At 35.2% G+C, this 24,811-nt stretch overlaps 3 protein-coding genes across 4 annotated transcripts in view; 2 read left to right on the top strand and 1 right to left on the bottom strand.

Moving 5' to 3' along the window:
* The window catches only part of fabp7b (fatty acid binding protein 7, brain, b), a 425,484-nt gene that overhangs the window by 359,817 nt on the left and 40,856 nt on the right, over nt 1–24,811 (top strand). The window lies entirely within an intron of this gene.
* Nucleotides 32–12,210, bottom strand: serinc1 (serine incorporator 1). The gene is made up of 10 exons (XM_055185280.2): nt 12,052–12,210; nt 10,848–11,009; nt 10,572–10,765; nt 7,315–7,394; nt 6,962–7,099; nt 6,698–6,867; nt 6,515–6,605; nt 6,095–6,236; nt 5,783–6,007; nt 32–862 (listed from the first exon to the last, which is right to left on the bottom strand). The coding sequence occupies exons 1-10, from the start codon at nt 12,088–12,090 to the stop codon at nt 724–726; spliced, it is 1,380 nt and encodes a 459-aa protein (XP_055041255.1). The 5' UTR covers nt 12,091–12,210; the 3' UTR covers nt 32–723.
* Nucleotides 18,286–24,811, top strand: part of pkib (protein kinase (cAMP-dependent, catalytic) inhibitor beta) — a 43,319-nt gene continuing 36,793 nt past the window's right edge. Inside the window, exon 1 of one of the 2 annotated variants that reach the window (XM_055185287.2) lies at nt 18,286–18,462. The gene's annotated coding sequence lies outside the window, so the exon portion shown is untranslated. The remainder of the gene's footprint in view (nt 18,463–24,811) is intronic. The other variant, XM_055185286.2, reaches the window with a different exon arrangement.

The following is a 24,811-nucleotide window of genomic DNA, read 5'->3' as shown; positions in this document are numbered from 1 at the left end:
CCGCTGTGTTTTATGCGCTTCACTCAGAAAATCTGGGTTTTAAACCTTTAATAAGATGTTGGGTAATAACAATGCACTTGTCAGTTGTAAGAAATAAAACACAAAATCAGTACAGGACAATTTTCAAGGAATACAAGCATGCATAAGACTAAAAGGATAAGAAGAGAAACACAAATAATCGAAGGATTCAGTGCAAAACATTGTTCAACACAAACGCAGGTTGGCTACGAGCTTAAAAATAAAGCCATACACTAACAACTAACATTTGCAAGTTGCAAAAAAGTTAGCACTGTTACAGTCAATCTTTTCTCATTTTTTTTGGTGCATATCGGAAAGTGAACTATAATCGTAAATTGCTTGTATATTTTTCACATACTATTGCAACACTATCAGAGTCGAATGACTTATGAACTGCACTGTCACTACATGAATAACTTAAGATACATTTGTTGAAACTATGCAAAGATCATATTAATCACTGTAAGATTATACCTACGATTTTTGGAGAATATATTAACATCACAAGAAAATCAAGCTTCATTTATTTCGGCCTCTATTTTAACACCTACGTAACATGCAAGATAAAAAACCCATGAGGTTAGTTGAGGGAATGAAGCAGAAGCACTCGTAGTATTTACATTTAGGAATGCTATCCTATAGAGATTAATATTCACAAAGATGACGAGGGAGCTTTGCGGCAAGCTTTTGTTTTCATCGACCATCTCAGTCGAAGTCGCGGTTGGTGAGGACCAGCGGAGCCACCAGGGTCCACACGTAAAGAGAGATGCAGATCCAGCTGGAGGAGATCTTCACCCACACAGATGGCCATTTGCTGGTTATGGTCTGATAGTTGGCGTCAGGGCTGTAAAAACAAATAAAGGGACAAATCAGATTCGAGAATCGGTAAACATCACTGGTTGCGTTTCCATCACAACTGCAAATAGAAATTTCGCAATAAGGTTTTTACACTTGCATGAAATGGTTTTCAGACAATTCAGAAAAGGAATACAATATATCGGAGCACTGCATTTCAGGTCACTTACAAGAGTCACATGATCATTCTTTAAAGATGCGAAATCGTTTAGTATAACCTCCCCGACAACACTAGCCTGGGTGCCAGCCGATCTTAGCCCCGCCCACAACATTTGGAAAATGGGAAGATCGGTCTGGGGTTTTTCCGTTAAGGATAGTGCTGCCACTAACGACTAATTTTCTAACGACTAATCTTTCGACTAATTTTTCCGAATAGTCGACTATTCTAAACGACTAATTAAAAAAAACTCAAGTGTTTGTTATTTCATTGTGTCCATTTTATTTTGAACCCACCGGTGTCATAAACAATATGAATAACTTAAATGTTACCAAATAAAAAATTACAATGTAAACAATATAAATAATAATAAAAACTTCCAGTGCAAAGTAGATGCTTAACAGAAATATGAAATGTTTCAGTTCTACTCTTTGATCTTATATTGCATTTTAACACAACTGAATGCTATTTTACATATTATCTGTTCTGTTGTAGCCTATAAAATAGTGACTAAACATGACCCATCACCTCGTTTTTTATCCAACCAGCTGTTCCTTTAACTGCTGCTAAAATCCTGATTTAGATATGCAAAAATCACCATACATTTACATTGTAGCTTTACTGCTGTTGCTCTTCTCATAATTGTTGTTGTGTTTTGAGCCATTTTTTGATTTTAAATGCGAGTGATATAGCGCAGACAATTCGGTGCAAATTCAGAAATATAAGAGAATACACTGTTGTTACATAGACTACAGAACACGGCATACAGCATCATAGGGAGGGAGAAAGCTCGCACACAGACTCACACTACTGCTAATCTTTCTTCAAGTCATGTTAACTCGATCAGTCGTCTTCGTCAGAGACATCTGTGAATGTTGACGTTTACGCAAAAAAGAAACTACATTAAAAACACTGCCACCTTTTACTGTCACGTAAGAGAGAGGCACGCGCGGTCGAGGTGTGCAAGCAACATGAGTGATAGAGAGAGAGAGAGAGAGAGAGAGAGAGACGCGCTGAACACTCGCAACAATGAATTGAGCCGTTTAAAATAGTAAAATAAAAAATGTAAATGGGAATCATGAAAAATCTATTTGTTGCGTCCAGTGTTGATTCCGTGGCGGAATCACGAGCAAACACTGATAGCCTTTAACATCCAAAGACAGAGTCATTGTACTTCTCAAAAGAGTTAATAAAACAGTACTGACTAGCTCGCCGTTTCATTAATAATCATATAACAGTTACTTACGTTGTCCTATTCTCTGTGGGTGTATCGTCAATAACTCCCGAGTGCAGGGACGGATTGGCAATCTGTGCGTTCTGGAAAAATCCAGAACGGCCGTTCAATGGAGGGCCGTTGCCCGGCTGTCGGCAAAAAAGTCTAATAACGCAATATGAACAGCCAACAGCAGGGGTACTAATACGATCACTTATATGCTGCTACGTGTAAAAAAAACTAGGAAGAAAAGTCGAGAGGTGCGGGCGCGATTGAACAGTGGAAACGTAAAAACAATACATACTCCTTCATTTTGTTTATATGGGACATAATTCAAACTGCAAAGTCTTTGCTTATATTTGTGTACAGTCACAATGAAACAAAACATTATGCTTTTGTCAAACTGTAAACTCTTGTCAAACTGTTACCTAACTGTCATCTAACCAAAATCACACACACACAAACACCAAAGCAAAAAATATTTACCCAACCCTAAAACAGTCTGTGGATGGACATTCATCGTATTGCATTGGTTTTCATTTCTTTCACTGACTTTATTATATATGAGGGGTTGTAGTGAGCTCACATTTTCTGCTACAATGAAGACTTAGGTATTGAATTAAAATATCAGGCACGCATTGCTACCACTCTAAGCGTGCTAATATACAAGAAGGGGCGCCAAATAATTGACCAAATATTAGTTTAACCAAAAAAATCCTAGCTTGCACTTTCTGTCGGTCTTCCATCAGAGTGCAGTTTTTCCTTGTCTTTCATATTTGTGTTTAGTATTGTGGAATTGGCAAAGACCTTGTGGTTGTTTGTGAAAGCTTTACAGACTAAATTAATAGGGCTTAGCCATTTTCATTATTTCACAGCATTATTATACATCAAAGTGTAATATGACATTGACAAAATATTAAATAATCTTGTCTGATAGTCTGACAGTATTGTGGCATAGTATCAGGACATCCTTGTGTCTGTTGCGCACGGCTAGTGGTGAATGGCCGAATGATGGGCCTATTTGGGAGAAAGTCCAGGGCTGTTTTTTAGCCCCAGTCCGTCCCTGCCCGAGTGTTTTCGTTTGAGATGCTCGTGCATTGTCGTTGTGCTCCCGTGATAAGCCAGCGACGTTTGGCACGGTGTAACAGACCACTCTTTTATCACAACTTGGCTTAAAATACTTTCATACTTCGGAAGCTTTCCGACTCATAATTCCATAGACTCACCTGCCACCGGCAATTTTTCAAAATTAAAGCAGTGAAGGCAGGGGGAGAGGGAAGAAAGATGATAGCGTAGCAGATTAACCAGCAGGGCGCGCACAGCGCACAGACTGGTGTGGAGGTGAATTACATTGAGCCATTTGAGACATGAGACAGAATTACAGTGGGCCGTTTGAGACGGAAAAAAATAAATATGCGACTCGACTAAAAAAATTGCCGTCGACAAATTTTCATCGTCGACTATTCGCGGCAGCACTAGTTAAGGAGCTTCAAAATTGTCAGGGCGGGCTTTATACGATGATGGACAGATGATCAACAGTAACGTAATCAACCACGTCACCAAAGAGCGCGTGTGTTGAATCTGTTTACAACGAAATGGCTGCCGCTGTAGAATTCAAATGTGTGAATTCTGACATTGAGTCTGTTCTAAAAGATATCGACAGAGCAACAGAGAAACGCGATCAAGGCATTTGTTGATCGGAAAGATGTTTTTGCCGTCCTTCCTATGGGATTCGGCAAACGTTTCATTTATCAGCTAGCTCCGATGGTCGCTATGAAGACGGGACATGAAAACCCTTGTTTCTCCTTTGGTCGCACTTGGAGGACCAAGTTAAAGAAGCAACTGAAATGGGTATCATGGCGATGCAACTCGGCGTGCATGACGAGATGGCTATAATTAACGGCCGTTGTCAGCGTCTTTTCGGAAGCCCGGAATCGTGGGTGCTGAATAAGCGGAGGGACATGCTAGGCTCCGATATTTTTTGAAGCCAACGTAATGGGTATCGTCATGGATGAAGTTCAACTAATGTACAAATGGTAAGAGATAGTCTTACTGTATGACTTAATGTTGTGATATAAATGAAATGTTGTAAACATAGTAGGTCTTGATGTACGTTCGCTAACTCAGACTTAGTATAATCACAATGTTAGTGTCAATGTAGCGAAATAACTAGCAGTTCGGTCAGGCTGCTAAAGCCATTTCAACATAAGTCACACACTCAGTTGCTCTGATTGGTCGTAGGTCTATCCAACTGAGTGCAGAGGCATTTTTCGGTTGAGACACGCCTCATAATCATAGCCCAATGGAGCTTGACTAGAATTGAGTATGACAACGTCAGGCTACGACAACACGTCATATGTGGCGCTCCCAAATATAGGGTCTTTCCTTGCCATTAATTCTTGGATATGACAACTGCATTTGCTTTAATTAAAAATAATGGGTACGGTGGTTGCGATGTGTGTAAACTCAACAACGATTTTTCGTTTAGCGCTAGAGAATACAATTTTAAATAAAAATTGTAGTTGCATAACATTGGTTAATAGTAACGGCATCATTTCGCAATAGTTTTTTACTCTTTCCCCACCGTTGATGAGTTATTTTGTCAATTAACTCATTCCCCACCAGCCATTTTTTGAAAAGTTGCCCGCCAGCATTTTTAAATATATCAGAGGAAAGAACAGACTCTCTGCATTCAAACAAACAATAAACAAACAAACAAAACTGGAAAAAAGTTTCATCCTATCTATATTTTTTCTCTGCTAATAAACTCTTAAATAAGTGTATTTAAAAAAAATAATAATAATTATTTATATATATTTTTAGCAAAAGCTAAAATAATTGCATTTTTGTGAAGGAATTTAGTTAAAGATGAGATTCAGAACGATTATTTAAACATACATAAAAGATTAAAATTAGTAAAAAACGTTTTGGCTTTAGTTTTTTCATAAATTGGGTAAGATTAACATAAAAATTCTTCAGATTTTTTTTCTTCAAACACGTTTTTTTAATGCAAACATTCGCATAAAAAAATCTGTAATACCGTGATTATCCACCCAAAAAACTGAAGCAAATTTTACTTTTTACAAATTTTTAACTCTGTGTATGTTTTGACAATCGCTCTGAATCTGATATCTAACAAAATTCCTTCACAAAAAATGCAATTATTTCAGCTTTTTGCTACATTTTATTTTATTTTTTAAGAAAAATACCCACATTTAAGAGTTTATAAGCAGAGAATTCCCTCCCACCCCGTTTTGTTTGTTTGTTTGAAAGCAGAGGGTCTGTTCTTTTATTTGATATATTTGTATGTTTATATACTTTTAGAGGAAGGCATTTTGTAAAACTTTTGTGAAAATGACAAAAAATGCTAGTGGGCAACTTTTCAAAAAATGGCTGGCGGTGAAAGAGTTAATAAACATTGCAAAAGTTTTTTGCAAATCTGTAACAGAAACCAGGCTCATATTCCACAGTAATATTTCATATCTCATGGTGTGTTTTGCATTCCCAATTATGAAATAAGAAAATGCGCAAAAACACACCTGTACCAGTTGGTGAGTGTCATCATGATGTACAAAGAGGCCAAGAAAAGCATGAAGTGGAAGAAAGAGTAGCTGTAGGTGACTCCATCCTTCTCATTGTCAACAGCGCGGCTGCTGCCGTCGCCCACTTCAAAGCTGTCAGGAGCGGGGCCGTCCTCGATCAAAGCAGATTCATCGCTGGTGAGGGTCAACTTGTTCACCTGAGTGTTGCTGGAGTTGCGGATACTGAGGAAGGTAAATAAAAAACTAAATGACAAACCTGTGGGTTGTTAACAAGTAGGTGTCATTTATCGAATTAGAAAAATCTCTTACCTGGAGTACAGCACACACATCAGGAACAAAATCAATCCCACAACACCTTGGGCATCCCACCACTGAACAACACGGTCTTGACCGGCGGGGCTGGTGCTGTTGAGTCCAATGATGCCCAGCAAGCTGGGGTTGCATTTTCGGTCTTGGAGGGAAAATAATTATTTTATTGTGGAAATCTTTTGCTGTGCTTTAATACTTTTTGAGCGACATACATTTTTTAAGGCATTATAGCTGCACTTTTAACATTTACATCCCAGAATGCATTGCATCAAACAAATCTACAAGAAATATTGTGTGTAGCAGGCTATTGTGTAGTTAAATCTCACTTTACTATGAGTATGCGTAAAATAACAGTTATAATGCCATCTTAAAAGACAGCTGTCAATGACTTCCTTGAAACAAATATCTTATGATTCTCACCAGGCTCATTGCTCATAGCAGACCAAGTCAGATACATGGTGTATAAAGTCACAATCGAGGACTGTAAGAGACCAGACCTGGGCTGGGACTCCTGGAAGAAAGAAAACAACATCAACATTAAATAATGAAATAAAGCTTGGTAGGTTGTTGAAAATCAAAAGATTATATCTTAAGATTTATTACCTGGATGTTAGGCAAGACGGACAAAACAGAAGCCCCAACACACAGCAGCATATTGATGCTTATGAAGACTTTGTTCTCGGTACAGCCATCGGAGTGAGTGTAATACACATAGAAGAGAACCAGAGACATCAGGGACAGAGCGTAGTTGATGGTTGTGGCAGACAGAAGAGCTATGAAGGGTGGGGAAAATATGTTTTAAGTTTTAGTTAGCTACTCCCAAACACAAATCTCATTCGAGATCAAACATAAACCAAGTTCTCATACCTGCATACCAGCAGCGAGAGTTTCCCTCCTCCATTTTCTCCACCCAGGACTCATTCCAGGAGTGAGCAAAATCAATCAGGAGCACAAGCTGGATGAGGATGAAACAGAACGCTCCGGCCATGCCGACGTAAAACCAGACTGAAGAAGAACGAGAAGATCATTAGATTACTTAGCTGAAACTCAAAACTCCTCGATCGTTGTAAAGACAAGTTATTTGGCTTTAGATTATATTTTTGACTCTAATTAAACTTTTTCTAATGAAACTAAAAAAACTAACAAAAGCAATACTTTTTGGGGGAACACTTTTTATACAATTCTCAAAGCTAATAATTGTATTAATTGATTATCATTACCAGTAGTAAATGATCCTTCAGGAATGAAGAAAGCTCCAACTGTAATAGCAGTGACTGCTGCAAACTTGAAAAACCAAAACCTGGGGAGGAACACATGAGAAGATTTTAGTTACATAAAATATAGACCTAAATATTGGTTAAAAACAAGTGTAAACTGAAGTGAGTTTTAATAAAATAAATGAAACTTAAATAGCAACAGAAGTAAAAATAAAACTAATACAATTAAAAATGCTCATTATAAAATTACTAAAGATTAAAACAGCAAATTTACTAAATATTAAACAAAATAAGCTAATTTACTAAATATTAAACGAAAATAAGCTAATTTACTAAATAATTAACAAAAATAGGCAAATTTACTAAATATTAAATGAAAATAAGCTACATTACTAAATAATTAACGAAAATAGGCAAATTTACTAAATATTAAACGAAAATAGGCAAATTTAATAAATATTAAATGAAAATAAGCTAAATTACTGTATATTAAATGAAAATAAGCGAATTTACTAAAAATTAAACAAAAACAGGAAAATTTACTAAATATTATACGAAAATAAGCTAATTTACTAAATAATTAATGTAAATAGGCAAATTTACTAAATATTATACGAAAATAAGCTAATTTACTAAATAATTAACAAAAATAGGCAAATTTACTAAATATTAAATGAAAATAAGCTACATTACTAAATAATTAACGAAAATAGGCAAATTTACTAAATATTAAACGAAAATAAGCTAAATTACTGTTTAATTAAAATAAGCTAAATTACTAAATATGTAACGAAAATAGGCAAATTTACTAAATATTAAACGAAAATAAGCTAAATTACTGATTAAATTAAAATAAGCTAAATTACTAATTATGAAACGAAAATAAGCACATTTACTAATTATTAAACGAAAATAAGCAAATTTACTAAATATTTAACGAAAATAGGCAAATTTAATAAATATTAAATGAAAATAAGCTAAATTACTTATTAAATGAAAATAAGCTAAATTACTGTATATTAAATGAAAATAAGCGAATTTACTAAAAATTAAACAAAAACAGGAAAATTTACTAAATATTATACGAAAATAAGCTAATTTACTAAATAATTAATGTAAATAGGCAAATTTACTAAATATTATACGAAAATAAGCTAATTTACTAAATGATTAGCAAAAATAGGCAAATTTACTAAATATTAAATGAAAATAAGCTACATTACTAAATAATTAACGAAAATAGGCAAATTTACTAAATATTAAACGAAAATAAGCTAAATTACTGATTAAATTAAAATAAGCTAAATTACTAAATATGTAACGAAAATAGGCAAATTTACTAAATATTAAACGAAAATAAGCTAAATTACTGATTAAATTAAAATAAGCTAAATTACTAATTATGAAACGAAAATAAGCACATTTACTAATTATTAAACGAAAATAAGCAAATTTACTAAATATTTAACGAAAATAGGCAAATTTAATAAATATTAAATGAAAATAAGCTAAATTACTTATTAAATGAAAATAAGCTAAATTACTGTATATTAAATGAAAATAAGCGAATTTACTAAAAATTAAACAAAAACAGGCAAATTTACTAAATATTATACGAAAATAAGCTAATTTACTAAATAATTAATGTAAATAAGCAAATTTACTAAATATTATACGAAAATAAGCTAATTTACTAAATAATTAACAAAAATAGGCAAATTTACTAAATATTAAATGAAAATAAGCTACATTACTAAATAATTAACGAAAATAGGCAAATTTACTAAATATTAAACAAAAATAAGCTAAATTACTGATTAAATGAAAATAAACTAAATTACTGTATATTAAACGAAAATAAGCTAATTTACTAAATATTAAACAAAAATAAGCACATTTACTAAATAATTAACAAAAATAAGCTAATTTACTAAATATTAAAGAAAAATAGACTAAATATTGAACGAAAATAAGTGAAAATACTGAATAATAAATGAAAATAAGCAAATTTACTAAATATTGAATAAAAATAAGCAAATTTACTAAACATTAAACAAAAATAGGCAAATTTACTAAATATTAAATGAAAATAAGCTAAATTACTGAATATTAAACGAAAATAAGCTAAATTACTAAGATAAGCAAAATAGTATATAATTGATATATATATATATATATATATATATATATATAGATATAGATAAATTTAGACCTAAATATTATTTGAAAAACAAAGTAAACTAAAATTAGAAATGTTTCCTTACCAATAAACTAAAATGAGTTCTAATAAAATAAATGAACTTAAATAGCAATAGAAGTTAAAAGAAATAAAGAATTAATAATATAACAAATGCTCATAGCATAATTAGTAAATATAAAATAAAATTACTAAATAATAAATGAAAATCAGCTAACTACTAAATATTAAAATAAAATAAGAAAAAATACTAAATATTAATAAAAAATAAACAGGAAAACGAACAAAAGCGTATGGTAACCACATAAAAATTTTTTAAATGTAAAGTAAAATTGTGAAAACTATATGTATTTTTATCCAATGAAGATGTATGTTAGCTTGTAGATGAACCATTGAAGGTTTAAATCTTTTGGTTACCAGCTCAGGGACCTCATTTACAAAAATTGTGCGTAGGATCCTTACTAAAAGTCTACGTACACACAAAAGCCAAAAATAGAGTACGTCAAAAAACATTCAGATTTATAAAACCATGCGTCCACACACCAGCAAGCAATGTTCCCTTTATAAATCACCTACAAGTGTGCGTACATGAATCTGCCTAATATCCCATCCATGCTATCCTGTATTCCATGCATCTCACGCATGTGATGGCGAGACATCTGATTAAATATTTAAAATGAATTTTGATTTAAGATGGGATTTTACAAGATGTAGCCAATATGAAACAATTATCCCTCAGTACAAGCGCAAATAACACTGCTGGATTTTATCGTCATGGACCTAACATTGATTTGGAGTGAAATGAAATGTGTGTGTGGCATCAATACTTATAATCGAACTGATTTCAGTTCACTACCTCACCATCTGTGTCGCCAATTCCCCTTAATTGTCTCCATAATGTGCGTATGCATGGGTCAGAGTTTACTTACAGGTGCGCACAATTTTTTTTTATAGATCACAACCTTTGCGTGGGAAGTGGCGTACGCATGGTTTCAACCCCCGTTTTGTGTGTACGCACACTTTATAAATAAAGCCCCAGATCTTTACCACCTATACTACATACCCATTATGCACAGCGGCTCGTGGGTCCTGGCTGCTCTTAACCTTGACCATGATGAGAGCGAAAAGCAAGTAGAACATGGCCATTCCAAAGCACACACGGTACACAGCCTTATAGCCCACCAACACATCACAGTTAACGTGACCTTCAACCCCCGGGATGGACGATCCAATTCCTCCTTCACAAAAGCCTGGAATCTGCAGTGACAACAGCATAGAAACGATCAAAACGCTTCAATCGCAGACAATAAATACAAATTCAACACTGCTTAATAATGACCTTCTTCAGATGGCCCTCCATGCCGGGCATAAGCATGATACAGGCGACCCCCACGCCCAACAGCATGAAGAAGGCATAGATCAGCCGAGTGACGGTCGAGTTATTTCCACTCGGACAGCATCTGCACAGCAGGCAAGGAGCACTGCCACAAAGGCAGGGAATCTATGGAAAACAACACACAACCACACATTATAAATGCTAGAAATTTATATGTGTGTAAAATATACGTACACACATACACATATAGCTAATATATCAGTGCATTTCGATTCAGGCATACTAGTAAAATTTGATGTTTTAATGACTCACCAACAAAGACACACTAAATAAATGTCAACAAGCAACCTGTGTGGTTGGCTTAAGTTAATATATCAACAGTGTTTAGATGTGATTAGTTTAAACAGGAAATCAAATCCTTCCTAAAATAGGTATGTGTGGTGACAACTTTACATTACCAAACACTTATATAATGCACAAAATATTAAGTAATACACATTTAATAGTTTTTTGACATTATCAGTAGACATTTTATATGTATACGTTATATGAATAACCGCTATTATATAATGTCTAAATATACACTAAAATATCATTTATTATAAGGTGTTACTGAATAGTATAATGGTAATGGTAAATACTCTATAATCACTTATAACTTTACAACGAACTTATAATAGTAAATACTCTTATATACTCTTTTAGTTCCCATGTTTTCTGTTTGTGTTATGAACTGACATGTGATCGGTGTTTTGATGTCGCAACAAGTATAATCATATTAACATGACCTGCATTAAAAACCTCATGTTAATCTTCTGTAAAAATGTGTTTATTCAACCATTTGATGTTTGATCTATTGTTGATGAAAATCATATTCAGAAACAAAAACAAAGATTTGCTTTATCGGAAGAGGGGAACCACCCAGCGTACATATGCATTTCATAAAGCAATATTATTACTCGATCGATCGAGTTATATCACAACACATAGTAAATCAAACATAAATACCTATATGTGTTAACTGGGGTATTTATTCATAAGACTGGTTTTATAAATGTAGGGCATCGCGTAAGGCCCGACACCATTTTCTCTTTCTGTTTGTCATCTATTTGGCATCAGATACTATGCGGAAACGAATATTTAGTTAAATTCGCGCTTCTAGGCGCTTACATTTCGACTTAATTGTGAATTAAGTAAATAAACTCACCCAACTAGCCATTGAACACAGCCCCAGTACGGCCCCCATGTTTAACGTTGATGTCTGGTGTTTTTCCGGACGGGGTATGAAAATGGACGCAGTGTGTTTACAGTAAAGCGCTGCTGTCTGGTGAAGTCGGCCGCCGTATGACAGTCAGCAATTTAATATTTCAAAATAAAAGTCTTTGGCGCGAGTGTTTCTGTAGTTTGTAGTTCATAAACTTGCAGACAAACTAGATGCAATTAAATACACGAAGTTACTGAATCGGCAAAATTTAAACGTTTAGAACGGTGGGTGGTTGGAGGTCGCGCATTTTGCAATTTGGTGCAGTGTGGATAAATACGTTTTTTATTAACATTCAAAAATGAAATAATAATAATAACAAAACAAAACCATATTACGAAAGTCCATGTCCTGTAATATGTGGATCAGGTGTGTATTGTGAAGACATTACAACCGGTATTAGGTCTCATGTCCAGAAATTTAGGAGAAAATCATATTAAGTTACCAAAATTCAAGTCATGTAAGATGTATATCATTCGTTTTATTTTCAGTTCACTTTCGAAGATAAAAATCGTGTGAAACTTCTAGTTTCTTGCTTCACGTCAGTTCCTTTTCTGCGAATTTGTAGCTCGTTAATTTTCTGAAATTTTATATCCTTGTCTACGTTTTTTATCTGCGTATTATTTATATATATTTATTTTTAAATTAATTACATTTCACTCATGTATGGCAAGCCTACACTTTTATTATGCGCACAGAAATTCAGCATTACGTTAAATGATGAAATTAGCCTGTAATTTCATGTTTATATTAGGTAGACATTTATTTGAATAATTATATGATTTATTTTTTACCATAGATTATTATATATTATTCTTAACTTTAGATATTTTAATCATCTTTCCAATGTGATTAAAATAAGAGAAAATAGAAAATAAGAAAAAACGTGTTATCCCTACTGAAAAATACAGCTAAAACCAGCATAAGCATAAACCAGCATTTTTGCTGATTTAAGGTGGCAGTAGCTGGTTTAAGCTGGTCCTCCCAGCCTGGCAAAGCTGGTCAAGCTGGAGAGTCAGCTGGTCTTCCAGCCTGACCAGGTAAGTCCAGCTGGACCAGCTTAAAAAGTGACCAAAACACAGCTAGACCAGCTTGCTACAGCAGCAATACCAGCTTAAACCGAGCTGGGAGACCAGCTAAAACTAGCTCACCAGCTTATGCTGGTCTTAGTTGGATTTTTCAGTAGCGATGTTTGTTTAGACTGTGGTTTCGCCCTGTTTCTGGTTCCCCAACAATATATCTGGATAAACTCATCAGAATAACTAGTTTGTACTCCTGAAACTGGGTTGGGATGTATATATCACAAATTATAATCTTTATGTTTTTTGTGTGTGTGCTAAAATAACTAGTCAACTGTACATTGTTTTACTTATTATATTATATATAAATAGATGTGAAATATGGATTTAGGTTGTTGTTATTTTATATTTAAGACATGAAGAGATGTTTAAGAAATGTTAAATGTTCAAAACTGTTTTGGTCACCATTCAATTTTTATTGCATTTTTTTTCTTCAATAAAAAAGCATAGTGACACTTGATGCCTGTCCCTAACCTAACACTGTAACACTGTGTTTCATCTAACAATTTCATCCAAGAACAACATGTGGGTGAATAAATGAGAGCATTTTTGAATGAGCTGTATGTTCTGTTATATGGTGAGGCTTCAGTTTGATTTAATAATGAAATAGAAACTGAAAATCTGAAAGTCAGTTCATGGAAACAGCTGTGCTGTCATGGAAATCAAGCTGTTTCTAAGACTGGCACTATAGCGAGGTCGAGAAAGTTGTTGCTAAGGGAAGCGCTGCGAGTTACCCATCTAGCAGCCTAATGATGGGTCATAGTCTGATTTAAATGCTGGATTTGCGTTAGCTATTATTAGAATGGTATTAATGTTGATAACAGTCAAATTCACCCACCAAGATGTCTCTCTTGTCTCTTTATCAGCTACAAACTTTTAGAGATTAAACATCTTTATTTATATCTCGTATTAGTGGGATAAGGCAGGATTAAATACTTTACAATACATGGGAGCTGTGATTGGCCCAAAATATGATTGCAAATGCTGTGTATTTCCCTGTCATCTAAATACATAAAGTTTATTTATAAATGCAGACAATAATTAACCAAATAAGAATTTTATAAGAATTAACAATAGTGCTAGAATAATTTAATTCATATAATGCATTCTCATCCTTATCTAAGTCAGGGGTATAACAAACATATATGTCTAAAACTAATAACACAAAAAATCGGATCTTTCGTGTCCTTATTGAGAACAACTAAAAACCTTATAGTGCTTTTGGAAAAAGTATGTGAACACTTGAGTTAATGACCTCAAAAAAGCAAACTGGAGTCAGGTTTTAGCACACCTGGAGTCTTGTTTAGATAATACGTTTGGAGGTATGGACTACAGCTACTTTGACTGATAAAAACCCATCTAACTTGTGGAGTTTGCTCTGCGCAAGAAGAACACGCTCATGCCTCGCCAAAGAGCTTTCGGAGGATCTACAATCAAGAATTGTTGCTTTACATAAAGCTGGAAAGTTATTTCAAAGACTTAGAAATTCACAAGTCTACAGTTAGGCAAACAATCTACAAATGGAGACGCTTTGGGACTGTTGCTATACCAAGAAGTGGGCGCCCAGTCAAAATGACACCAAAAGCATAACCAAGACTCATCAATGAGGTAAAGAAACAACTCCAAATGACAGCCAAAGATTTGAAGGCATCATTGGAACTTGCTAACAACCTACAATACGTAAAACACTAAACAAGCAAGGTATGCACAGCAGGACACCACGAAGGAAGCCACTGCTTACTAAAAAGAACATTGCTGCACTCCTGAAGTTTGCAAAAGAGCACATTGACACTCCACAGCCATATTGGAAAAATGTTTTGTGGACTGATGAAACTAAGATTAAACTATTAGGAAGAAACACACAGCTCTACATCTGACATAGAAAGGGCATGGCAACTGGTGGAGGAAACATCATGATTTGGGCCTGCTTTGCTGCATCAGGGCCTGGCCAGCTTGGAATCATTAAGGGGAAGATGAATTCCCAAGTACCGGTATATAAGACAATACTTCAGGACAATGTGAGAATGTCTGTACATCAGTTGAAACTGTGTAGAAGGTGGGTGATGCAACAGGACAATGACCCAAAACACTGGCACAAGTCCACAACAGAATGGCTTCAGAAAAACAAAATCCGCCTCAACGATATGCAGGTCTTATCCACAGCTACAGGAAACGCCTGGTTGAGGTTATTGCTGCCAATGGGGGTCAACCAGTTAGTAATTCTAAGGGTTCACTTACTTATTCCACTGCCATTTTGAATGTTGATCAGAATTTTTTTGTGTGATTTTTTTTATTTTTATGTTTGTCAATACCCTTGACTTAGATGAAGATCAGATCACATTTTATGACAAATGTATTTAGAAAACCATGAAATTCCAAAAGTTTCACATACTTTTTCTTGCCAATGTAATATAATATATCAGTATATGCTACTGTATTCTTTATACTATACTATTATATCCTACTATAAATGTAATATACTATATTCTAATAAAATGTATTCTTTTGATGTTGTTCGTCACTTTGGATAAAAGTATGCAACATACATAAATGTGATGCAGTTCTATCTAGTATCTGATCAATCAGTTAATGTTATGATCTTAAAACAGTGCATTTGGTAAACCACTGTTAATAGTAAATGTCCTTGTATTCCTTGTGTGAGTTACTAAAAATATATTAATCTCTGGATTAAGGCCTTTCTAAGTCTCTCATGCTACTATATATGTCACAGTCACTCATGAATGATTGTTTAAATTGAGTAGCCTAATGTACTGTATAGACAACTGCAATGAATAACTTCCAAAGAGATCTGGGTTGCCTTTGCTCAATTATTAACCTCTTCATAAAATTTTCAAAAAATCTTTTCAGATCAATATACTTTTATGTCTACAGACATCCTCTATCACTCCATAATTAAACACATGCCCTTGGGCCAGCAGAGCTCATTTTATTTTTGGAAATGACAAATGCGATGAAGTCACTGCCTTGCGGCCATGTGGAGCGAGCGATTTTGGAAAGGTGATTATCCTCAGCTAGTCCTGAGTGAAGCTGTTTTGTTTGTTATGGAAGAGGACTAAAGGCAGATTACAGTTTCACCCACAGTGCAGTGGGTTATTGAGATGTTGTAGTATCTGGTAAAAATAGAGCTAGGAACTCATTCCCCACTTAACCCTAATAAGACCCTTGGGGTCAATCCTACCCCCAAGCCACTTTTCTTTAGTTTAAAAACATGGTTTCACTTCATCTCAGTGGAATAAGGTTTTGTGACTTTTCCAGATTATCTGTCAATATTCATATAATAAAACTGGGCTTGATTCGGTCGTTCTAAAGAGGCGTAAAAAATGTTACTTAATTGGTGCCTTTGGGGGTCAAATGACCCCAATTGAAATGAATGGGAAATGCAAAAAAAACAACATTTTTTTCCTTTTATTTGTCAAAAAAAAAAAAAAAAATCAATGCATCCAGAGAATCTGAAGATTTTAACACAGAAAGGTAGGCCTGGTACTATAGCACAAATAAAATACATAGAAAATACATGCTCAATCACACACACAAACAGACACACACAAACAAACACACAAAGGTATGACTGCCACAGAGAGCATTTCTTATAGAATTTGACAAAAAACAGCCACAGATGCAAAACAAAGATGTAAAATCACACAGGTGTGCGCGCACACACACACACACACACACACACACACACACACACATGCACGCACATACATACATGATATAATATTTATTTTTAATGTCCTTTCTAATGTTTATATAAACATAAATTCACAAAATGTATCAATAAAGTATTGATGTTGAGCAGTTGGCCACATCCAATGAAATGAATGGGTCTCTATGGGCCTCTGTGATTTATTTCCTAAACTGTAATTTATGTTTTTTTTCTAAACACCAAATGGCTGAATTAAACACATAACATAGATCAATATCTGAAAACAATTTAAATCAAATTTAGATCATAATTTATGTGAATTTTTCATCAAAATGTGATATTTTTCAGGCAAGCTAATTGTGTAGTTGAGGAATTGAGTGGTACAAAAGTACTTCATGTGTCCCAAAACACAACATTAAAGGTGCAGTGTGTAATTTTTAGACGGATCTTTTGACAGAAATGCAAAATAATATACAAAACTATATTATCAGGGGTGTATAAAGACCTTTCATAATGAACCTTTATGTGTTTATTACCTTAGAACGAGAACTTTTTATCTACATACACGAGGGTCCCCTTACATGGAAGTCACCATTTTGTGCCGCCATTTTTCTACAGAAGCCCTTAATGGACAATTTTTTTTTTACCTAGTTGTCTCTGACGATTACATGTTTGTCCGGTGCCGGCTACCATAGATTATCTACAGTGTTTCAAAAGCGAGGGGTGAGTATAGTGGACTAAGCCGTTGGTTGCAATTCGCAACCTCACCACTAGATGCCGCTTAAATTTACACACTGCACCTTTAATATATAGATGGGAAGTAAATGAAAAAAAAGATATATTATTTGTATAATTAAAAATGTATATATTTTTTGTAATCACTCATTTAATCTCTGGGGTTATTTTTACCCCCGCGAAACTATAACGTATGAAAATCGGGTCTTATGAGGGTTAAAGACTCACTGAGGTGCCTTAAAATGCACGTGTTTGGAGAGCATTTACGTAATTTCCTCTCAAATTAGGAAGTTAGAAAGGGACATAGAGAGGTATGATTTAGAGAGCATTTGATTGGTCAGAAAAAACTGACGGGAGGCTAAAGTGAGGAATGATGTCATACTTTTTGACTCATATTGGTGGAAGTGAGAGACTGTAAGTTTTAAATGCTTAAATCTTAGAAAAGAAATATTGTCAATGTTTTGGAGAACATTAGATATCTGAAAGGCTGACACGTTAAAAGCAAAACAAATAAATAAATAAGTACATTTTTTTCATAAGAACTTATAAATATTGTTCAAATCTCATACAGATTTTACACATTAATTTTTAAAAGTAAATGGGTCAATTTTATACTAGCAGAACTCAAACTAAACCGAACGTATGCTTCTGTTTGTCTTGAGGCAATTTTACCCAAGTGGGTACCAGCGTGCCGCTGCGCGTTCTCGTGTGATGTCAGCGGCGCTCGGGGCAGATCTGCTCGCTCACGGTGGAAAGTGTCAGAGAGAAGGAGAGTCACGACGAAGATGGTCTCAATAAACGGAGTTCCCCTCGCGGATAGCCTTTGTTGGTGCTGATTCGGAGTGGGCTCCTGGATAACTCTGCTTTATATTCGGAGTGAGTACAACGTCTTGTGCGCGTGATTGATGTGGTGAGAGATGACGCGAGCTGTATGTGAAGAGCATCGATGCGCTTTCAACTTCTGTATGTCCGCTGCTACTGTATCAAGATGCGCACGGACGCGTCAGTCCAGTCATTTTCACGCGTATTAATTTACACGCAATAACACGACAGTAAATTTATAAACCATGTGTTTTTAAGAGTATGTATTCAATTGTTGTTTTGGAAAATCCATTGTTCTCATTCGAGCTCTGTTTTTGGCAGTTCACGTTGAAAAGGAGAATGTAATGTTACACGTGTAATGCATAAAGCAGTTGTCTGAATTTAAATTAACAATAAAAATGCTTAAAGGCATTTTGTAACAGGTTTAGTGTAAAAATGATGTAGTTATAGTGGTTACAGTAAGGCTGGAAGACAGGGTTATACAAGAACAAGCCTTTGCTGTACTTGAAATTTCCTTTATTTTTTTATTTTTGGCGTGTGTTAGTCTCTTTGACCTTGAATTGGGGTGTAATCTGAAAAGACAAGCATGTAAATGGTTTTATTTGTAGCCTGTCATTCAATAATAATTGTTGCTTTTCATATGTAGATGATATGCTTATTTCAGATCGTTCAAATTATCCAGGTCTATGAATTTGTATTTTTGTGATTGCTGTGAGTCTCCTGTAATAACACTGAGATGTAAAATCATACACCTACAGCTACTGTTTATCAGTAAACAAGACAGTACCTTAATTTTAATTTTATTATTCAAATTATTCAATATTAACTCTTTTTTTTAGAATAAACTGATAAACGTGTTAAAAATGTAACTTTCAACAAAATTTGAGTCTGCATTTCTCCAAAACACGCAGAATCGTAATTAAAAAGAGTAACTAAAACTGATAATAATGTAAGTTAAAAATGGATAAAGTTGCCTAGGAGACACAGCAGTTTCATTATCTATCCATTTCCCAAAAGAGACATTTTCTCAGACGGACTCTGTGTCCTTTCCACTATAACTCCAACACTTTACATCCTGGTTTTAAGGCTCTTTGTCCAATCATTACAGATGCTGTTATTTTTGTGTATTGAGGTTCTTGGTAATGAAAGGCCGACGTGTTGATGCTGTGTGATAATGGATAGGTTTCCAGCAGGGTTAAATCACACATGAAATTACACACTGATAGAGCCAATCTTTCCTGAGAACAGCTTAATGACCCTTATGAGATTTATTGATAGAGGGCAGGATGTGGTTTCCAAAAGCCTATTATTTTATGATTAGTCCACTCATTAATAGGCTATGTTAACTGAGTGGTAAATGAATTCTCAGAATAAACAGGACTTAAAGGGATAGTTTATCCCAAAGTAACAATTATTCACCGTATTTTTCGTGACAGCCCACCATTCACTTACATAAATGGAAAACTGCAGTTTGGAGTTTGGTTGGCTAGAAATTTTGGGGACAGACGTTTGCACGAGGAACACCTCAAACTTCATGATGAACGTCTGCTTTTAAGAAGCTGACCCTAAATTTATCAATCTAAATAGCAGAATAATATATGTTGGTGATACCGTGATGTGTGTCTTGCATCTTGTTACAGTAATACTAAAGTTCATCTCCTGCTGGGTGCCGCCCATCGAGAATCTATTTTTAAAAGGGCTTGTTGATGATAAGAGAATCTCTGCCTGCCGGTGAAGTTAATTGCGCTCATGGGAGTAGACAGTATCATTTGGCGTAGTTTATTTTCTTCATTATTGCCGGTATAACACGTTCACACTCGCTTTTGTGTTTTTCACGCTTGTATCAGAATAGCAGCAATTAAACCAGAGAGGCAGATTTAATGCCCAGACTTGTTATTTTATTTCTTTAGGTAGATTTACATGCAATCTCATAAAAAAAGATACAAAAGCTGTCACAGGGGTGGTACCCTTTCAAAAAGTGCATATTAGCACCTCAAAGGACATTATCTGTACCTATAAAGTTAATTTTATGACATTTGTAAAGCTTTTGTTCCAATTTTTTCTTAAGAGTGTGTAAAGCTATTGTTTTTATGACATGCTTTTAGTTTAGATCATTATTCAGTGATATTAGTGTTGTTAGATATTAGAGCCTGACCGATATATCGGCAGGCCGATATTAGGCATTTTTTCAAACTATCGATATCGGCATTCATAATGGCTGATAAATGAATATATATTTAAAAAAACACGGACGAAACAGCCTTCAACCATGTCATGAGTGTTGCCGTTGTATAGTTTGTCCACCAAAGGGCACTTTACAACCTCCTGTTGGCAACACTCGTGTATAACGCGTCACACATCCTGCAAACTGCTGATCCAGCCAGAGTCGGGCAGAGAGAATAACAGTTAAGTGAATTCATGGTGATTTGGTCACGAGACAATAAAAGAAACAAGTTTTTTTTTAAAAGGCCTTATCATATTATTTTAGTTAAAACTCATAAATAACTACAAATAACTAATGTTAGGGAAATCTGTTAGTGTTTTGTTGCGCGTTTCTGAAATAAAAAAATGTAAAATATTGGCCGATATATCGGAATATCGGATTTTAAAACCAACAAACATTTGTATTGGTATATGTACTGTATGTGACATACATGATTAAAGGCAGGGTATCTCATTTGATCCAGAAACATTTTTAGTTATGCTGGTTAAAATGTGTCCTCACATCTTGATAGCAATCACTATGTTAAGTTGTTTAAATGTATTTGTAGAAATTTATGTCATCTGTGAAAGGCGTAGGACCAAAAAATGTTCAACCAATCATATCTTGGACGTTGCCTTTTTTTGTTCCTCATCCGTAAGCGTAATTTGAATGCCACCGTGCAGCCTGTTCACGCAGACACCATACGTCATCGGCCCGTTCACGTGCCCTCACCTCCTGTCTGTAAACAGAGGGAGAATGGCAAACTTTTCTGCTGAATTGCCAACCTGCACAAGAGCCATAAAACGAAAGACATCTTTTAAAACAACAACAGCAAAAACTGCCTGGATCAGCAAATAGCAAAAACCCAAATTAACATCTGTAACTTTACTGCTTTACCATGAGATGCAAACATTTGCAGGAGGCAAAGGGTCTGAAAGGGTCATTGCACTGTTAATTTTGGTAAGGTAGGTACGCGATATGTTTGTATTGAGATGGATTCAGATATTCTTCTTTGATGAAACATTGTGTTGCTTATGAAATTTGTGTTTGTTTATGGATTAGCGTAACTATATAGTTACTATGTCTACACAACCGAAAGTTTCCTTAAAGGACAAGTTCGGTATTTTACACTTAAAGCCCTGTTTTCAGATTGTTTATGATGAAATAGAACAGTTTTGACTGAAATTTGGACATATAATGCTGGCCCGAGAATTTTTGGGTGTTTGTTGTATCAGCCCCCACATCTTCAATGGCTGTATAGGTGCACTGGAACAATCCTAAAATGCATTAAACTTTGTTAACAAAGACGTGAAACTCACCGAGTGGTCAGGGGTGTTCAGTGATATGCTCACACAAAAATCGCTGCAAAAGATGCTTTCCAACAGGTATTATCGTAGTTTTTGTCCAACTCCATTGACTTGTATTAGATGTGCTGTGAGGTACGGTATTACTCGGCGCCGGGAACGTTGTTTGTATTCTTGCAGTTGGCAAAGGCGGATTATCGCCACCAACTGGGCTGGAGTGTCTATTATTTAAGCTCTCAACGGAAGAATACACAGGTGTGAGGCATTTGGAAAAATAGGTCCACAAGTTTACAACGAATGGTAAAACACCTGTTGGAAAGCATCTTTTGCAGTGATTTTTGTGTGAGCATATCAGTGAACACCCCTGACCACTCAATGAGTTTCACGTCTTTGTAAACGAAAGTTTAATGCATTTTAGGAAGGATTTTTCCAGTGCACCTATGCAGACTTTGGATGGCGATTTGAATGGAGGTTGGGATCGTGATTTCATTGCTAGTCGGCTACCGCATTTTTCAAAATTTGAGATCCTACCTTTAACAGCGTTTTGCATTGGCTTAATGTCATTTGAAGTGTTGTGCAAGACAAAGCTGAACATTTACTTTCTACACTAATGCATTTGGCAGACACTTGTACCTACAGTGCAACAATGTATACATTTTTTATAAGTATGTGTGAATCAAACCCATGACCTTTTGCGCTGCTCTGACGCAATGCTCTACCAACTGAGCAATGACGCAATATAGCAGTCAAATGCAGCTTGCGATCTGATCAGTATTTTTGTCTGCTTTCAGTGACTTTGACAGACCACCAGCACTCAAAACAGGTTTTACACAGCTCTCCTCAATGCTTAATTCTGATTGGTCATTCATTAAATTAATGTCAGATTTTCTGGTAAAGTATTAACTGCTAAACTGTACTGTATTTAGACGGTCGTCCCTGGCAACCAGTCTCTCACACTAGGCTAGTTTAAAGGGATAGTTCACCCAAAAAGAAAAATTCTGTCATCATTTACTCACTCTCATGTTGTTACAAACCTGTATAAATTTCTTTGTTCTGATGAACACTGAGAAAGATGAATTCCCAGGAATGTTCATGATGAGCCCCATTCACTTCCATAGTATTCTTTTTTCCTACTATGAATGGGGCTCATGATCGGTTTGGCTCCTCAAAATATCTTCCTTTGTGTTCATCAGAATAAAGAAATGTATACAGGTTTGTACCAACATGAAAGTGAGTAAATGATTACAGAATTTTCATTTTTGGGTGAACTATCGCTTATTGTCTCTTTATTATTATATTAAAAAAGGTCCATTTATTTAGTTATTTGGCAGGTAGTGGTCATCATGTTCCTGGTAGAGCATTGCTTAAGCAGAGCCAACGGTTGTGGATTCAATTCCCAGGTAGCACACATACTGGTAAAATTAATAGCTTGAATGCACCGTAATTCGCTTTGGAGAAATGCATCTGCCAAATGCATTGAAGGGGGCGTTTCACAATAATTTTTTAAGATATCAAATAAATCTTTGGTGTCCCCAGAGTACATATGTGAAGTTTTAGCTCAAAATAGCATATAGATAATATATTAAAGCATGTTAAAATTGCCACTTTGAGGTTGTGAGCAGAAATCCAGTGCCTTTTTAAATGATTGTTGCACTAAATGGCAGTGCTGCGGTTGGATAGTGCAGATTAAGGGGCGCTATTATACCTTTCTGACATCACAAGGGGAGCCAAATTTCAATTAGCTATTTTTTCACATGCTTGCAGAGAATGGTTTACCAAACCTAAGTTACTGGGTTGATCTTTTTCATATTCTCCAGGTTGAAAGAAGCACTGGGGACCCAATTATAGCACTTAAACATGGAAAAAGTCAGATTTCATGATATGTCCCCTTTAATATAGCCTCACTTATATAATTAGCAAAAGTGAATTGTGATTATACAACATATTGGTACAAAACAAAGAAGCAAACGTAGATACAGTATCCGATTGCTCAACCTATACCCAAGATGCATTTCTAGTCTTCAAAAGATTACTTCAAAAGATTAGATGGATTTAGGGAAGCCGACAATATGCAACGGATCAAAATTTGGCCTTGAAGAATGGCCGTGTGTCTCTTTCTATCTCTCTCTCTTTCTTCTAACAGCTGATATTTATTCTGTTCAGCTTCTTTGAGTATCATCAAGGCATCAGTGAAACCCATAACAGCGTCTGCTCTAGTGTTGCACTGGCAAGATCCCAAGAGAGCTCAACTCTCCGTTCATTCCTTCAATTGGTTTATACGTTACATAAACAGTGTCATGTAAACAAACTATAGAGATACTAAACATGCTAGCATCACATACAATCGCAACACTTTTGCTGCTATACAAGGTGTCTGATTCGTATGAGTTATACTTAACCATACGATTATTAGAAAAGGCACGAAGCCTCTGAAAGATTGTACCAGTAATAGACTTCTGTATGAAATAGTACAATAGTCACAAATTGCTGTGAGATTGTTGGTTTTGGTTCTTTGCTGATTTAACAATTGTTATGTGATATATTATTAAAACCTAATAATAGTAACATGGCATTTTCACAGAATGCTGGAGGTGATGCTGATGGATCACAGGTGGTTTTCAAAGGCCGTTTCGCTAATGACGTTTGGGCTTTTGTGTACCTCTCTGTATGTGCTACATCATAGTGTTTCTTCTTTGGGTGGCTGAGGTATTAAAGACCACACATGGATCTGGAGATACCGCCTAATCCTCGTCTGTACTCTTGTGTAATGTCTGAAAGCAGAGGGGTGTAAAGTGCAAGCAGTCCCGCTGTTATCCTAAATAGCTGGATTTGAGCCAGTCATAGCCAAATCTAAAAATAAACCGCATCAGTCTCTGGACTAAGGCATCCCGACTTC

The sequence above is a fragment of the Misgurnus anguillicaudatus genome, chromosome 18 (assembly GCF_027580225.2).
Source record: "Misgurnus anguillicaudatus chromosome 18, ASM2758022v2, whole genome shotgun sequence".
In the NCBI taxonomy this organism is placed as follows: domain Eukaryota; kingdom Metazoa; phylum Chordata; class Actinopteri; order Cypriniformes; family Cobitidae; genus Misgurnus; species Misgurnus anguillicaudatus.
This window is presented reverse-complemented; position numbering and strand designations above follow the sequence as displayed.

Coding starts and splice junctions, on each gene's coding strand:
- serinc1 (XM_055185280.2), bottom strand. CDS start 12,090: ATGGGGGCCGTACTGGGGCTGTGTTCAATGGCTAGTTGG. Junction 7,100..7,314: donor TGAAGGATCATTTACTACTG/GTAATGATAATC, acceptor GTTCTTCTTCAG/TCTGGTTTTACGTCGGCATG. Junction 6,237..6,514: donor TGCTATGAGCAATGAGCCTG/GTGAGAATCATA, acceptor TTTCCCTCCAAG/ACCGAAAATGCAACCCCAGC.